The following is a 19,509-nucleotide window of genomic DNA, read 5'->3' on the forward strand; positions in this document are numbered from 1 at the left end:
TCATTACCATTCTTCGATGGTCTAGTGTCTTCTTGTAATAACAGGAACGTTAAATAATTTTTTATGATTCCTTTACATTTCACCAGGAAAGAGTCGCTTCCCATCTAAAGACTTTTAACGTCATTACAAAGTGGGTTAGCTAACTACAGTAGGAATTCGAGGCAGTGCAATGATCTCCTGAACTTAGATCTCGCCACACACACACACTCACACACAGTTTAGTTCGTGTGTCCGACACATCGATCGACGCGTCAACATCAGGCAATGTTCGTAACGTCTGTCGGCGCACTCTCGTCTGCAGGACTACGGTCATGATAATACGGTGATCGTATCTCAGTGCTGTGAATGATACCATTCCAATAAGGATAAGAAAGATACAACAAAATCCATATACTCGTAAGTCAGTTCTGTATTGTATAAAACTGACATTACCATAGAAACGTAGTAATTGTTGAAATTAACACTATTGGGTAAAACAATTAGTATTATTATATGGGACTAGCAGACGATCCATATATATGAATAGCGTTTGAAATTTCAATTGTTTGAGTGGTTTGACTAAATAATAGACGGCTATAATGCCTTTGTTATTGGATAGGATGCTTTAACATCTGTTTGTGATTATCCTTGTTAAAAAGGTAGCAGATAAACACATTGTTTTGATTGGTGACTTCTTTCCAGTTCAACTATTTTATATAAATAAATAAAAAATAATAAAAAAAAATAGAAATTCCAGCGAGGTTACGATAGATGGTTATTCTTGATTACACTATGATTACAAATAATATTTTATTTCCTGTGTATTTAAACAAACACATGATCTTGTGATAAACAATTCAGAGAAAGAGGTATTGATCAAGATTTAATTTCGTCCCCCTTGAAATAGTTTGGTTTTTTCCCCATTGGAGATTAGGGGGGGGGGGGGGAAGAAAAATCTAAACGTGATGAAATGAGGGGAAAAATCCATGATGTGAGAGGCTATAATTATTAAAACAACGAATGGCATAGTTCCAATTCGTTTATCTTAATTTATGCATCTCGGTTTTTCCTGTTGATGAGTTGTTTTGAAATCTTCGGGTTATCATCATTTGTTGTTTGTTTACTGAGAAGCTAAATGGATTTTTTTTTTTTTTTTTTTAAATCACGTAGATTGTTTTTGAAGTCATCTACATCACAACCTTCTTTAGTTCTAGTTCGTATTCTTATCAGAAGTTTTCCATTGGACAAACAAAATACAGACTAAACAACCACAGATGATGGAAATGAGCGTCATCTGTTATCACAACTGATTCCACTTCTCTAAAGGAACAGGGAAAGATCGATGGAAGTTTTTAACTTCCCCTCTGTTCATGAATGTGTCTTTTAGTCTTAGAAAAGTTTCACTTTTTTCCAAGAAAAATACCGTTTAATGAGAAAGACTGGGTTCGACTCCCTTTGAAATTTTTCGTTCATCCAAGAGTCAGTTTAAGAAATTGGCCATCCCTCTAGCATCTTCCAACAAAAAACCGAAACAATTAAACAACTAAATACTTCACTTAACAATGAACCCAAAACATCGATTAAAAAAAAAGTTCATTACAATACTACTGCTACCAATACAACGTTGTCCTGCAGTAAGAATCAACGAAGTAGAAATAACCCATTTACGATGCATTCACATCACGTGTTTAAAAAAATAGGCATTGACCTTTTCTTAAAAAGATGTTCTGCAAGTTCGTGTCGGTAATGAACTATTCTAACGAATCATCATTGACTACAGTTAAAAAAATAAATAAATAAACGGAATAAATAAAATAACGTTGAAGACCGATATTAATACTATTCAATGGACATTTCCGGCTCTTGTAACAAAATACATTCGATGCACTACAGCGCATTATAACGCCAATTACAATGGTTGTATTCCGAACAAATGGATCTAACAAAAGAGAACTAAACACTCATACATTTATCAACATAAACGAAGACTTCCGAGGCCTACAGAAATTATACACTCGAGTAACACTGAAGATAATCAGAATTACTCGAATTAAAAGTGAAACTTGTTCAATTCCTTATGTTAAGAATCCAGTTCCTTAAGACGTTTAAATTTGCAATCATCTTATTATTTTTAATCCCAATAGCCATCGAAAATTCACTAACACTTAGTCGGTGCACTAGATTTGCATTTGAACACATCTTCAATACGCACAACATGACCCTAAAGTCGAGTCCAGTTATTGAAGTCCGTCCGTCTTTCCATATCCAGTACACTTCCTCGGAACATCACTAAGCTATCTACAATACGTCTTGCCTTTGCTGCAGTCTTTTTACATAATCACCCTGTTCACGAGCGTGGAACACGGATGCTCATCCATGTATGTTTAGAAAGTGGAGCAGCATTTGTTCCCCGCTAGGCCTATTTGTTCCCATTACATACGTGTCAAGTCTATACTAAGCCTAACATTTCTTTAAACCCCACACTGCACCAATTTGTTCTCATTTAGAAGTTCGTTGTTGGTGGTGGTACTTCACCCTACTATTATATGGACCGCTCCGGCGTGAGGCTATCCGAATCCCGACGTTCGCTTGGCCACGAGGGTTGAGTAGATTAGACATCCGGGGAAGGTTAGGAGAACGCAAAGGAATGAAAAAAATAAATATATAATTGACTTTAGGTAAATTGTTGTTGTTTTTTTTAAATCAGTTTTACCAGTATTTTTCTTAAAAATATAAACATAAGAAACACGAATAAAAATAAATGGAGACAATAAAATAAAAAAAGAAAAAAGAAAATATTCTTACCGTTTTCCAACCAAGTAATTCCCTCAACTACTGCAGTATTGTAACTTAGTTAGGCCTAACACCGGACACTCTATGGTTACTTGATATTCACTTGCTTTCTCTACTTAAAATGCTCCAAGTCCTGCTCTATACAGCTTCTTATATACTTGGAGATCTTCCTAAATCTACACAGGAAGATCTAAAGTGGCAAATTAGTGGGAAATCGCGATTGGGGAGAAAAAAAAAGCCCCCACCCGTAGACTGCCTTTATCGATGGCTACACTTTGTCATGCAGCACCAAGCACACGATGAGCCGGTCTTGCGTACCTCACACTACCGCTTTTCGCCATGGTTACGATCGATAAGATGTTGGAAGAATCCCGCCAATGAACGCCGAGGACTGTTCTTACGAGGGAATCTCGCGTGTCGCGTCATTCTTTAATCGGACGCGTGGTGTGACTTACCACCACACCTGAATGGCTTTTTTTTTTTTTTCTCCCAGTACACCAGCAGGTGTACGGGGTGTTTAGGCTTAATTAATAGAATGTGGTATTTGTGCACGTGATAGTTAAGTGTCTGATAAAAACGTTGATCTCGCCACTCTCCATATTTCACTAAAAATGTAAATAGATGCTGTGTCAATTGCTATTTGTTGCAGCATTCATTGATAAATACGGTTAACAGATCATTTTTCATTATACTTTATGTAACCAGCCACGTGTATTGCATGTTCGTTTCAAACACGTGTATTGCACGTTCATTTCACTTGTTCATTGTTTGCACAAATAACTACAGTGAAAAAAAAAAATGGTGCTTCAAGCCAAACGTAATTTAGCCTATTGTTGAATTACATACGGTTAACACAGCTCATTTTTCACTATACTTTATTTAACAAGCCACGTGTATTGCATTTCAAACCACGTGCTTTGCACGTTCATTTCACTTATTCATTGTTTACTCAAATAACTACAGTGAAAAAAAAATTGTTTCAAGCCAAACTTAATTTAGCCTATTGTTGAATTACATACGATTAACATAGCTAATTTTTCACTATAGTGTACTTTATTTAACAAGCCACATGTAGTGCATGTTCATTTCAAACCACGTGCTTTGCACGTTCATTTCACTTATTGATTGTTTGTTCAAATAACTACAGTTTAAAAAAATGATATTTTAAACCAAACATTTTAGCTTATTGTAAATTGCATACGGTCAATATAGGCTTTTTTCCCCCACTATACTTTAATTAACAAACCACGTGTATTGCATGTTTATTTCAAACCACGTGCTTTGCACGTTCATTTCACTTATTAACTGCGTACTCAAATGCAGTCGAAATATGCAATAACATTATACTGAAATCAATTAACCGGTCTGTATTAATATTCTATACATAACCTCAAAAATATAAGAAAATGGTATTAAAATTGACAGCACATTTTTCCTCCATTTAGCAAACATACAGTTTTATTACATGAAATATTCAAGGATATCTTCAGTCCTTGAATATTTGCATAAATTGGTTTTATTATCCTAGACTTACGTCAACTTATATAAATTAATTCATAAGCGACATCACATCAATGAAACTTTGTTAAAAGATAAATGTTCTTGTGAATTCTGGGTGAAGGGAAAACTAGGGTAACAGATCAGTGGGGAAATTTTAGCAAGTTTATTCACTGGGTTAAGGTCGAAAACGGTCTAGTTAGTGAGTCACTATAATGCATGGCATTATATGTGCCAAGAAGAATGTGTGCTGTGCATTATGGGATACAGAGAGCAACCGGATGTCAGGTTAACTGCTCTCTGTATACAAATGAGCTTGCCATGAAGATATTTCACGAGTTCATTTGTGGGGGTGGGAGGTAATAGAAGGATGAAAACAAAAATATAATTTCTTATGAAGTCTGTGCGTTATCTGGAAATGTATACGACCCCTTATGAAGTGACATGTGATCTTTCTTGTGGGAGTTAATGGAAGTTGAAGGGTATATACAGGGTGTCCAAAAATTCACGAAAGATTTAAATTTAGCGCCATTTATGCGGTAAAGTGTTGCCAACGAGAAAAAAAAGACAGCGTGACAGCTGACAGTTCCGGGTTATTAAAAATGACCACACACAGCGAAGAGAGTTCGTTGAATGGATTATGGAACAACAAGTGGATGCTTATTTTTCGAACAAAATCATCTTCAGCGATGAGGCTCATTTTCTTCTTGATGGCTTCGTTAATCGACAAAATTGTCGTATTTTGGGTTCAGAAAATCCACGAATGATTGTTGAGAAACAAATGCATCCACAACGTGTCACTGTTTGGTGCGGATTTTGGGCTGGAGGCATCATCGGTCCATTCTTCTTCGAAAATGCGGCTGGTAAGGCAATAACAGTTAATGGTGCTCGCTATCGCGACATGATAATCCAGTTTTTTGTGCCTAAATTGCAAGATATGGATGTGGACTACATTTGGTTTCAACAAGACGGTGCCACATGCCATACAGCCCGAGAAACAATTCAATTACTGCATGAGTCATTTCGTGGTCGTGGAATTTCCCGTTCTGGTGATCAGAATTGGCCGCCCAGATCATGTGACTTAACGCCGTTGGACTTTTTTCTTTGGGGTTTTTTGAAGTCTAAGGTTTATGCCAACAAGCCCACAACCACCCACGCCTTGAAGGAGGAAATTGAGCGCTGTATCAACGAAATTCAGCCACATTTATGCAAAACGGTCATGGAAAATTTCGACAAAAGAGTGCGTATGTGCCAGCAAAACCGTGGAGGCCATTTACCCGATATGCTATTCCATGCATAACCCTACACTGTATACTTTATGAATCAATAAGAAATTACAATTTTTAATTAAAAACCTGTGTTTTCTATCAAAATTACTTCTTGCGTGAATTTTGGGACACCCTGTAGTTGTCCTTGCCTCGGTGAAGTATAGCAAAGAGATTGGGATTTTATAATAAGCCTCGAGATCTACCAAAACCAATGGTATACTTAAAGGGTTTTTAATAACTGGATGCGACGTGGTTTATCCAATGCAATTGGATTGGATTAATTAATTTTAGAATCTTCCTCCACAGATCCAGCCATGCTATTAAAGCTACGTCACCCTTCTAGAATTCAATTTGATTGATAAGAGTAAGTTAAGAGACTTCAAGAAAGTAGAAACGAAAGGAAACAAACTTAAAAATTTTTTAAAAAATATATATATTTCAATACATTGTCTAAAAGTGCAAAGTTTTATTAACTGATTTTGATTGGGGACTGTCGGGCACCCAAAAAATGTTTTTTTTTTTTTTTTTTTTTTTTTTTTTTACTCAAAAGGTGTGTAAAACGTGTCTTAAAAAAATTTTCAACTTTGGTACAATTTAGAAGTCCAATAATATCCCCTTTTTCATATCTGCATCATCCATACGACATTCGATCTGAAGATGTAAACAATCTTTATTGTTATTCAATTCTTTAAAAGTTTTTTTTTTCTTAAGAAATAATTTCATATGAAGCGGAAATAAAACGATGCCCTTTGGGCACACAGCTGGTTTTAGACGTTTTCTGAATATTTGTGACCCTTTACTTAAGATTGCGTCATCTTTATGGTTTTAGATTCCAGTAACTTCGATTTGTTTTCCTTTTCACTGTTTATTATTATGAAATGAAAATCCAGGATTCTGCACAGATATTTAGAATTTCAAAGGTGTTTCGTTGATCAAAATAAAAAAATAATATAAATATTTTATTTACAAAAAAGAATCGGTTAAATTTTTACTGGATAGATTAAAAAGAACTGAATTTAAATAATAAATTGGTTGGTTTGTATACGAGAAAAAGTTTGACTCTCCTACTATTTGGCCAGTCGGCTTTGAGGTGTAAATCCGATTGGCCCATCTGGTACAAATTCATGAGCAAATCCCGAGTTTTTAATTTAGTCGTTAACCTATTTATTTGCGTTTTTCATATGGAATTCTCCGAAGATGCTACTCTATATTTTTGAGACGTCATTTGGACTAATCATTGATCAATTTCCATTCCGATAGTTTTTGTTTGATCCCATAATTGTAATAACTATCACAATTAATTATAATTCTTATAATAATTATAATTTTTCGCAATAAGTATTGTTATATTTTAAACGTAACGAGATTAGTTAATTTTTAAATTAGTAAAAATAGCAAAGTCCGCGCGGTTAGCCTAGTGGTTAAGCGCTTCGCAACCATATGCCTGGGGAAGGAGCGTCCTGGGTTCGATTCCCGTCGACGACGTGAGGAGCTCAAGAATCTTCCTCAGCCATAGTCAAGTTAGCCGGGCGTGGACAGCAGAGTTTTTCCCGCCAGTTTATCTGGGGTTTTTCATCCCGCAAGCAGGCAAATTAGACCCGTGAACACACACGGATTACAGTCAAGAATATCGCCCTTAGGAGATCCAGCAGAGGAGTAGCAAACCAGTTGCATTAATACGCCAGTAACCCCTCATTAGGAGGGGACTCAACCCGTCCTAGGACGGACGAGATGGATAGGATAGGAAAAATAGCAATATTATTTCCTTCTAACATCTTGAAAGAATCAACGATCGTTCCTATGGTGCTCCTTTCCCCCCAAGCCCTCCCCCCCCGTTGGTCTACCGCCATTTCTTTCAAATGTCCTTTGAAACCTGAATTTGATCTCTGCTTCCGTCTTCATCCAACCCGATGTTCGATGAAGATGGAAGCAGGATTCGATTTGCAAACCCGATGTTTGCAAATCGAATTTGCCAAACGACTCACAAACCTCGTGACAATGGGTGGTCTCGTATACTCGATTGTCCCCTCTGCTTATGTATTTGCATCGTCATCCTACTTAATGTATCAAAACGGTGTATCAAATGTATCATCAAAATCTATATTAGAATTCAAAAGACAAAGCTATTAGAATTTTTCGGTAAATTACTCAGGGGTTAAAGGTTAGTACCTTGGGTCGGCTAAGGGTCTTAGTAACTTTATTGCTCTGCTTTAAAGACTAGATGTGAAACCTTTTTTTAACGCCATTTTTAAGAGCACAATAAACAAAGCGGTGTCACATCGGAGGTAAAAATCATCTCCTACATAAACTCGTTAATTCCTGTTTAAACATATTCTTAGGTTGGAGAGGTAGCCGATATGAAAATATTGTTTTTGATTTTAAACTTGGAAAAACAAAACCCTGTGAGAAATACTGTAAGGGGGCTGGAAAAATATTGTGCACTGACTCAACTGAATAAAAGAAAATAAAATTGCACATTATTTAAAAAAAAAATCTATCGACACTAAGAAAAATTCTAAAATGATTTGTATGATAATTTTATCAAAATAATAATTTAAAAGTGTTTACTATTATTATTATTATTATTTATTTTTATTTTTTTCATTTCTATTCCTTGCTCTCTCTCTCTCTCTCTGAGGCTTGCGCCATCCCTGGTATTTGGTATTTTCATTTGTGTGATTTCACACTCGATTGTTCTGTAGGTCAGCTACATAATTAACACATACTTTCCCACCCGTCCTTGACCTCGTTGTCAAAAAAAAGTGAGGGTATCATAGACGTGTCCTCTTTCTGCAATGCTAAACGCTTTATTGTTATTTAAAAAGGATTACTTCTCATTAAATAGATCGTCTTATGTATAAGGCAAATTCCCAACCTGAAGCTGGTTTTGTCATTTTAGATTTACAGAATGAGGACAATTATTATATGATAAAATAGAAAAAAAAAAAAATACATATTTAAAATAGAAAGTTTTTTTTTAAATTTAGATTGAATTATTAAATACTTTCAGATCATTTAGAGTTGATGATATAAAACGTAACTTATTATTATTATTATTATTATTATTTACCCATTTAATACACAATCCAAGCAAGATATGATTTAAATAACAATTTGACTGGTGATTCAGAACAATTCAGATTCTACCCAAGAATCTAAGAATAGTCCGTCAGGTAGTGTCGTAAAATATGGACTGATCCAAGTAATGCTGTTTTTGTAGATCATATGGGGTCACTTCGTTGATGTTTAATTGCTGTAAATAATTGGGTAGCTTTTCTGAAATTGCACCAAGTGCACCGATAACTGTTGGGATGACTTGAGTAAGTTTAAGCCACAGTCGGCCAACTTCGATTGCCAGATCTCGATATTTAGTACTTTTTTTCCAGTTCTTTGTTGTTGATGTTGTTATCACTGGGTACTGCAATATCGATAATCCAAATGAGGAATGTTCGATATTCGATAATTGTAATGTCAGGTCTATTGTATTCCAAATGCCGATCAGTTTGTATTCTAAAGTTCCGGAGAATTTTTGCTGTTTCGTTTTCCAGTACTGTGTGTAGTCAAAGCTGCCACCAGTTATCAGATGTAGGAAAGCCATATTTGTTTGCATACATGCCAATGAATTATTTTGGCCACTTGGGCTGTATTCATGAGTGTGCAAACTGTGCGGTGGAACAGGGCCCCGCGCCAATTGAAAACAGAAAATCAATTAATTTTTTTAAATTATATAAATTAATATTGTAATTATTATATAAAAATATTCTTCTATAGAAAAATATGTGTATATAATTTTACAACCAACTATTGTTATAGTAAGCGAAATATTTTTATGTATTTTCTGGGTAAAATAAACACCCGATTTTTCATGAAAATACATTAAAATTATACTGATAACGGCGCGTCGTTCTTTCGTTGGCACTGCACCGCGTTTTTAAGATCAAAGGAAGCGGAGAACATGACGCGTTTGGTCAAACAATGAGTGTTGAAGATCCTAAAACTGCGACGCAAGAGGAAGGTAAACTATTTACTATTGATGATCCAGCAACATGACCCAAAATTTTGAACAACGCAACACTAACACAAATTGTACAATTTGGTCCACCGTCTCCTCTGAGTGAAAATGATTTTCCAAAAGATGACAACAAGAGATGTTTTTCCACAGTTCACTATGTTAGGACAATTACAAACGGAGAGAAGCAAAACAGACGATGGCTTATATATTCAAACTCTTTCAACACTTTTTGTTTTTGTTGCAAATTATTTTCTTCTGATGATAAATTTTTATCTAACAATGGCTTTTCTGACTGGCGACATGTAAGTGAAAGATTAAATTCGCACGAACGAAATCCAGTGCACATGAAATGAATGTATTCATGGACAAATGGAATGTAATTTAAAAAATCACAATACAATTGATCAGGCAAATCAAAATGTCAGAAAATTTGAAGCAGAACGGTTAAGAAATGTTTTAAGACGAATAGTAGCAGCAATTCTTTATTTATCCGAACATAATTTAGCTTTTAGAGGTAATTTTGATACTTCGTACACAGCCCATAATGGTGATTTTTTAGGCATCATAGAATTAATTGCAGAATTTGATCCACTTTTAAAAGATCATTCAATGCGATGTTCTGGAAAAAAAAATTATAGGTAAGAAACATAATTCGTATCTATCACCCATTGTGCAAAATGAATTACTTGTTGATATGGGAACTAAAATTCAACAAAATCTTGTAAAAATGATACGACAGGCAAAGTACTATTCAATAATTGTCGACTGTACTCCTGATGTTAATCATCAAGAGCAAATTTCAGTAATTTTTAGATTTTTACATATATTTGAAGCAGATATTGAAATTCGTGAACACTTTTTGACGTTTTTAACAACTAATGACACTACTGGTAAAGGTATATATGAAAATATAAAATCACTTTTGTATAAATTAAATCTTAAATTGTCAGATTGTAGAGGGCAAGGGTATGATAACAAAGCGAATATGAAAGGAGTAAATAATGGAGTCCATGCTTACATTTTAAATGAAAATGAAAAGGCATTTTATACTCCTTGCGCCTGTCATAATTTAAATTTGATTTTAGGCGATGTCGCAAAATCATCAATTATAGCAATAAATTTTTTTAATGTTATACAAAAAATATATGTATTATTTGCTGCCTCAACTTCACGTTGGGACATATTAAAGAAATTTGTTAAAGAATTCACTCCAAATCCGTTATGTGATACAAGATGGGAATGTAGAATAGAATCAGTTAGAGCTGTACGTTTTCAAATTCCAGAATTTTTAAATGCACTAAAAGAATTATCTAAAACTGCATCAGATAATACTATCAAAGTAGAAGTGGTTTCAATATATGAACAAATATATTCATTTCAGTTTATACTAAGCCTTGTAATTTGGTATGAGCTCTTGTCAAAAGTTAATTTAGTAAGTAAAGTATTACAAAATGCAAAAATTCCCATTGACGTAGCAACTAAGCATATTAAAGAGTTAGTGCAGTACTTTGAAGAGCAGAGAATATCAGGATTTGATATTAGCTTGTTTTGAGATTGCTAAAGAAATGTCAAATCTATTAGAAATTAAATTTAAAGAAAGTCCAGTACGTCGAAGAAAAGTATTTTTTGATTATGAAACGCCTGATGAATCACACATAGGTGATAACAAAGATAATTATAGGATAAATTTCTTTTTTGTAATTTTAGATAATTTAGATAATACAATTCAAATCTTCAAAAAACGATTTGAATTGTATGAAATTCACAAAACATCATTTGGATTTCTTTATGATATGAAATTAATTAAAAAAATGACAGAAAATGAACTAAAATTTTGCTGCAAACAGATGTATCAAAAATTAAATACAGATATTGATGAATCCGAATTTTACAATGAATTAATTATTTTTAATTAATTATCTAAATATTGAAATATTGTTCCAGAAGATGCACCCATTAATATTTTAAAATTCATAATTGCAAATAATTTGTCAGATATTTATCCAAATATTACTACGACATTTAAAATATTATTGACCAGTCCAGTTACGGTCGCATCAGCAGAAAGGTCATTTTCCAAATTAAAATGAATAAAAACCTATTTGCGATCTTCTATGTCTCGAGAACGTTTGTCGTCCCTGGCAATAATATCTATAGAGCATGAAATTGCAAAAAAATTGAATTTTGAGAGCGTTATAAATGATTTTATTGATAAGGGCATTACGTTAAATAAAATCTAATATATTAAGATTCCTTTTAAATCTTATAAGTTGTTATACGTATATTTCATTCTTTATAGTAAAAATGGATATTTTTTAAATATTTTTATATTATTATATTATTTATTTATTTATGATTTATTTATATTATTAAATAAATCATTGTTCTGGAGTATTTATATAGAATAAAATATTTATATAGAATATATTTATAAATTTATATAAAATAAAAATAATATATCATGTACATACAAACACATTTATTTTTTAACTAATTTTTTCCATTTACTTAAATTGATGCTAAAGAGCATACTTGTTTATTTATGTGCTTAAATATTTTTCATATTTGATTTAATTAATTAATGAACAAGATATTTTTCCACTTAAAATTTCCGTAAATGTTACTAACTTTCAGGGGCCCCGCTTTTCCATTTCGCACAGGCTTCCCGCAAAATGTAGAAACGGGCCTGGCCACTTGATGATGGCGGTATTTATAATCAGTTTGAGCTATTTTGCCTCAGGCACTAATTAGGTGTTCTACAGTCTCATCTTTCTGATCGCATAATCTGCATTTTTTGTTATCATTAATGTTCAAAATTTTTGCTTTGATTGCATTAGTTTGTAATGCCTGTTCTTGAGCCGCTAGAATAAATCCCTCTGTTTCTTTCTTAATATATCCATATTGTAGCCATTGCCATGTCTTTTTCACGTCAATTTTGTCCTCAGTATCTCCACGAAATTGGCCGTGCAAGGGTTTATATTTCCAGCTCACATATCGGTTATTTTGCTGTTCCTTTTTGCTGTTCCTATTCTCCTCGGTAGGTACAACCGTTCAACATCACTTTGTGGATGTAATGCATGATGCATAGTCATTAATTTTCTAGTTTTGCGGTTCAGTTTGTTCAGGTCTTCTTTTGTCCAATCTATTATGCTAACTCTGTATCTGATCACTGGTATAGCCCAAGAATTCATTGCTCTAACTGTATTTAATCTATTTAATTTTGTTTTCAGAATATTTCTAACTCTTTTTGGTGTATTCTCCTGATAACTGTTGTTTAAATTTCGAGTGAAGAATATCATTGGCTTCTAATGATCCTAGGTATTTATAGCGTTCATCAGCTGAAATTACTTTCATACATTTCTCTTGATGAAAGTTAAAATTTCTAGTGTCATTAATTTTTCCTTGTTTAATGGATAAAATTTCCCATTTATATAAACCAAATTTCATTTTGATGTCCTGACTGAAAATACGAACTGTGTTCAGTAAAGAGTCTATTTGCTGGGTCGATTTTCCATATAACTTCAAGTGTCATCCATATAAAATAGGTGGGAAGTTGTAATATTATATTGTAGAATAATGGTGACAAGGCATCATCTCGGAAAATTCCACGTTTAATGCAAATATCTCCGTCTCGTTCATTATTGAATATTAATAATAGTATTATTATACTCAAAGAACGTGTTTATAGTATTTATGAGCACCGCCCTTTTTTGAATACCAAGTGCACTAGCTGAATCTCTAGAGGTTTACATTAATAGTTTATAACTGAATTACTGTGTGTATATACATATATATCCACTTTTTCCTCAGTAAGAATAAATAGGATGTTAGACTATCCCTGTGCGGTTTTATACATCGATGCAATATCATATATATAATTAGCATTCTGTACTGGTTTGCATTGTGCTCGTAATCGAGTGAAAACATCACTGTTATTAGGCCTTTATTAATTCATTAAGCCTAACAATATCTGTATTCAGTCACGTTTCACCCTTTGGCTTTCAAAACCAAAAATAAGTCTGCTACATATGAATCAATCTGTTTCATTTTGTAGTATTCACTGAAGGAATTACAGTTTGAAATTGTGAAGCCGTTAGTCTATTGTGGTTTTTAATTTAGACGACACCCATATAAAAAGTTTTTTTTTAATATTTTTTTATGATATTTGTTTTTTTTTTACTTCCGTTTGTTAGAAAGTTATATGTTGGCATTGTTTATAACGTAAAAACACAACAATTAAAAGCATGCAGTGGTTGAGATCATTGTTGCTGTTCTAAATGTGTTTAAACTTTTTTTTTCGTTTAGAGCATACAAAAAAAGACGATTAGGCCAAAAGAATATCTGCATACGTGGCAGTATAGTTCTATTGCATAAGTGCGTCATAAATGCATTTATATTCGCAGAATATTCAGTTTCACCATCATTTTCCACCATCATGGTGCATCTTGCGTTATAAACTGCTTTTAAAAACAAAGTACTAGGATCATTGCATGTATATAACATTATAATAAAAAACGGGGAAAAAAATAAAAAACACTTTATCCTTATATAATTTCCAGAACTTGCTTTAATTCGTAAGTCATTATTTATCCTTTTGTTATATTTTCTATTCAATTCTAAAAAAAAAAATTAAAAAAATACATTTCCTCAACACTCGTACTATCCATTAACAAAGTTCTTAGCTTTCTATTATTTTGTCTGTCTCTTTCTAATTTCAATACTCTTCAGTATCTTTGGAATGAAAGTTGTTGACTCAGAAATAAACGAAATAGCGCCAGACACAATCGGACAAAGTTCATAGTTCATTTTATCTTTTGCATCATGTGTTGCTATGTTAAGACGAAAGTGAGACCATCGTTTGACCCTTGAATATCTTATATAATTTAAATTTAGTGTCAAGATGAGCATGCAATCTCTCTCTCTAGTGTCATCATCTCCATAATCAATGCTAACCATATCGCCATCTAGCGGAGTGTTTTTGAATATCATAAAGGTGTACATTTGTTAACAGAATATGCGGATACATTCTAAACGTGTTTTTGAAATTGAAAATTTGAGCCGAAACAAAATAAAAATAAAATTAACCTTTATTTTTCTTTTCATTACAGTACTGATTTTATTATTATTTTTTTATTCTTTTTGAAAATCGTGCACTCTTTACACGCGACATAATTATCATTGAGTTTTTATTAGACTAGCAGCATTGTTGCAAGTCCGACAATAGTTAATCATGTGATTCTTTTACGTCATATTAAATACGAAATACACAAATTATTAAAAGTAATTAAAGCGCCACAAGTGGCATAGTATGGTACTAAACTTACGTATTATTAGGAACGAAACTATATGAAATGCTGAAATAATAATAATAAAGACATAAAAATACGATTATTTTCAGGACAGCCTAGAGAGACGTTGGAGGAATTTATTTATTCATTTTATCTATAATAAATAAATGACATGAGGATGACTGCATGGAATGTTAGTTCGATAGAATGCATCGGTGATCATATATAAAAAATATATTTCTATCCTAAAAAGTAGGCCAAGAGCAAATGAGATAACTGTCTCCCTGTGATTTTTCGGCATGAATTTGTAAATGGACTACAAGTTTATTTAAACCGAGAAAGAAAATCGAAACTGCTACCTGCTATTGTTTGGAAGCGTCTGCTTTGCAGCCTAATCAATCTAATAAAAGTTTGTTATGAAATAGAAAAAGATTGTGGACTCAACAAAGTTCTTACATTTTATAAGGTCGCATAAACTGTTAGCAAAATGTCCAAGAACGTCATCATAATATTTAATCACTCAAGATCTTCATAGATAATATTCAGTAACATATTTGATAGGTCAATTACAAAATATATAATTGACTGATTGTAAAAAGGTGTTTGTAAAAGAGAACTGTGTGCGTATTCTCCAAAATATACGCACTGGAAGCAGGTGATTCCTCACAACAATATGAATTTTGGAAGACTATTGTTAGTTGTTCAGGATTGTTAACTAAGTAAATATCCATCGCTATTTGTCAGTTGCGCAGTTTCACTAAATGGGCCAAACTAAAGCAATAATTTTATCCCCTAAAAAAAAAAAAAAAAAAAAAAAAAAAAACGTTCTACACAATATTTTTCCTGTCTTCAAGTTGAAATCTTATTTTCTTTATATTCTTTTGCTAATTAACAGTAGTTTGTGATCATTACTCTGCATTTTATCCTGGGATTATTTTCCTTGTACGATCAAATTATTCACCACTGGAGTCTATTTAGTTTTGGGAATTCCAAAAGTTAGTTGGAATTTACTTACAACTTCCACTATAAAGCATGGGATGTAAGTTAACAAAAAAAAACAAAAAAACGAATACAACCTCTCATAAAGAAAATAAGATTTTTGAAGGACATTTTAATAGAACATATGAAGAAATCTCCTCAAGAAAAATTAAAAAAATAAATAACTTTTTGCGGGCTTCTAAAGAAGGTTTTATTATATGCAATACTTTGTACTGAATCGAATGAAATAGCATCAGGGAATGCAAAAATTCATTGAAGTATGCGTTATACAATCAGTTTAAATGGCGAAGCAATTCAAGATGGGAAAAAGAGAATGGAGTTTTCTCACGTGACTGTCGAACTTGCACGCGAATAACTTAAAGGGTAGTTTTACGTGTTACAAAAAAAAAAAAAAAAAAAGCAAATTAAAAAAAAAAGGATGACCTATTTTTTCTTGGCATTGTTATGGAATTTTAAAGCTTTATTTATTTACCATAAACACTCTTGTATATCAGATTTATGTTACTTTAAGTAACAACAATTACTTGCTTATATATTACTTTATGTAACAACAATGACTATTTTTTTTTTTTTGTAAATATAGTATGGAAAAAAAACAGTACTCAATAATTACAACGATATATGTTATGGAGTAAACGGTTTATTAAAAAAGAAATGTATGTTTACACTTGATGATGTGTACATCCACAACTCTCGGTGGAATCGTGGTCGAATAAAGCATTAATGACGGTAGATTACGTGCTTGAAATAGGCACCTTGTCTTTCAAGACCGGTTTCGTAGCACATGCGAAGGTTCTCTGTCATCTTGGAGAGCAAGGGTTCGGACATCTACTGGACATATCGGGTAATTTTTATCCCTTAGTTCTCGAGGTTTGAAGGCTGGTCATGCTGGAATCAAGTGATGTGAGATCAGGAGAACGTGAAGAGAACGCGAATTCTGTGAACCCCCGAAATGACCCTCCGAGAAGGGTTCTGATAAGCAGGCTCTAGAACCGTGATGGGTGTTTCTAGAGTCCTTTTGGATTTTTTTTTTTTTTTTTTTTGCACGACACATCCTATGCAAATCCTGGGTGAATGGAACCAACACATTCTCGATGTAGCGTTCGCTCTTCAAGGTCATGGTTACACCACCCACTTCAATGAAGTAGAGTCCAGCTATGCCATGGCGTAACTGCATACCATGCGGTGACCTTCTCGCTGTGAAGAGGTTTCTCTTAGACAAATTCAGGTCTTGAGAAACCTGTAGGTTCGCATATGGAAATGTGAACATCGCTCAGATGGAAATGGACTTCGTCCGAGAACCAGACATTATAGAGGAAGGACGGAGCCTTTCGATTAAGGTAATGCTGGCGCTATTGCTTGGGGCACGCTTACGGAAACGACGAACAAACTGCTCACAAACTGCTCACAAACATGTCGTAGGCTTGGGTCATTTGCTCTACCAATTCCGTCTGAATAAAAATAATGCATGCAGTCGAATATCATATCCCATAGCGCATATGCTGAATGGGGCCTCGAAATTTTTTTTTTTTTTTTTGCGTCATACCTTGTTCCTGAGGAATTCTTACAATACCTAAATGAAAAAAAAAATGAAACTACACGGATATTTATCAATATAATTTGTTTTCCTTACCGTGCTGTTAAGATCTTCTGGAATCATTTTAATGAACTGATGCGATCAGGAAACACGTTCACCTAGTTTATGGCGTTTACTAAAATAGCAACAGGAATAAGCTGATTCCGCCCTAAAGATTATTTCAACAGCTGACAAAAAAAGCTGTTGCTCAGTATCCGGTATGCGTCCGGTAGGTAGGTGGAGTAACAATGCCTCATGGCATCACTCAGTTAGAAAGAAGAGCTAGGACAAAATATGCAACAACGTTCTTTGCTGTATTGAGCTGACAAAACCTTACGTAAATTTGATGCAAGATTATCATAGCTGCAGACGTAATGATGATACAAAAATGAAACGTGATACTTAACAAAAAAAAAAAAAAAAATCTATATTGTAGGCATGTTTATTGTTGTTTTTGTCCTTACCTTATTGGATATTTTCTTTGGAGGAAAGGCTTAAAACTTGTTGTTATCAAAGTAATGAAAACATCTACAAATAATAAACACCTACAGTTTATTAATAAGCTCTAGGCCCACCTCGGGCTGTTAGAATACCATGAATTTACCATGAATTCGACGTGGAATTGATACATAAAACAAATGGAATTTGGGACCATTCTTCCTGCGAAATATGTCCCAACAATGCCGGTGATGTTGCAGGCAGAAAATGCAATCGAACCTTGGAGAACCGATCGGAGACAACGCCCTGTCCATTTCTGTACCTTGTCATAATCTTAGGTGTATTACTGTGGCTCGTGATACACCTAGGATTTCTGCCGTTTTAGTTACGGCAGCTCCTGCAAACCACACTCCAATGATCATGCCTTTTTTTGGAGGTGTGATCATTGGAGTCGTTTTATGATTTTTTATGACACTTTTTTTTATGATATCGGCTATGACGTAGCAGTGCCATAGTCGATGGTGAATTACCTGTTAGCAGTTCGTATGCAAAATTGGCTGTGGATGTAATATATTTATGCCTGGTTAAACGACAGTCAGCCCACGAAAGAAAAACTAATATTGACTAGAAATCAGAAGACGGGGCTGTTTTGATAGCATTAAAATTCACTAGTTTGATTTTATGATTGTGAGGAGAAAATCAATCCTATATCCTCAGCCTGAGATGGACTGACTCAGAGTTGGTAACCTCTGTATGCCACCAGCTGACTTAGATTTTAGTTAAATTCAGATATAAGACGCTATACACCGAGATAACCGAAACCAATGCATTCACGAGATCCTCCAATAAACTTTCCACTCGGCCGTGTCGTGTTTCGTAATATTTCAGTGATGTTACTTAGTCAAGAACGAAATAGGCGAGCCCGTTTAAAGTGGACTAGATTTCTTTTAATAAAGCTTTTCTTTCAATAGACAAATATGGCAGTAGTGAGAAGTGTTGTGATTGAAAGCGTCGAAATCTTTAAAGGAAAGATGCTATCAGTTGAATATCTTTTGAATCACACACACACACGCATACACACTACGTATACACGCGCTCGCGCGCGCTTTGATGATTTATTACCTTCAGTATTTTATGTCTTTATTCTGTCTTTTAATCCCCCATAGATCTTTAAAAAAAAAAGATGAGAGTGTGTTGTGATAAGACGAAATTGTCCATTACATCGAATAAAATAGCGTTTAAATTATTGTCAAAAGGGCTCTTTGAGCCGTACTCACCATACGACCTTCTGATATCATCTTGTGGCAGAAAAAAACACACACACAACGAGAAAGAAGATTAAACGGCCAAATTCGCACTGTTTTATTGGGAGGTGTGTCTTACGTCATTCTGAAAAATACGATAAGCACATCCGCAAACATTGCCCTTTTACTCTTGAACCGCACCCTCCTATCAGGACTTGGATTTTTTTTTTTTTTTTTTTTTTTTTTTTTTCCGCTGTACCCTTTTGCCTTTTATTATCTTTGCTATGGAGGTAAAAGGTCGAAGTTGAATTGTTGGCTACATTCTGATATTCAACGTTGCAATTGTGTCGTTAACCTCCGTAACAATGTCAATTAGAAGTTAGGGATAAAAAAAAAAGGGGGGGGTTAATCTTGA

General features: G+C 33.8%; 1 protein-coding gene across 2 annotated transcripts in view; it reads right to left on the minus strand.

Moving 5' to 3' along the window:
• The window catches only part of Baldspot (elongation of very long chain fatty acids protein baldspot), a 48,906-nt gene extending 29,746 nt beyond the window's left edge, over positions 1-19,160 (minus strand). Inside the window, exon 1 of one of the 2 annotated variants that reach the window (XM_090403782.1) lies at positions 19,128-19,160. In XM_090403782.1, the coding sequence (XP_090259908.1) occupies positions 19,128-19,148 (21 nt within the window). In that variant the 5' untranslated portion in view covers positions 19,149-19,160. Of the gene's footprint in view, positions 1-2,784; positions 3,068-19,127 lie in introns of those variants that run through there. The other variant, XM_090403783.1, reaches the window with a different exon arrangement.
• Positions 19,161-19,509: the final 349 nt, after the last annotated feature.

Source organism: Typopeltis vanoorti, chromosome 14, assembly GCF_054136105.1.
Source record: "Typopeltis vanoorti isolate ZY-2024b chromosome 14, IOZ_Tvanoo_1.0, whole genome shotgun sequence".
In the NCBI taxonomy this organism is placed as follows: Eukaryota; Metazoa; Arthropoda; class Arachnida; order Uropygi; family Thelyphonidae; genus Typopeltis; species Typopeltis vanoorti.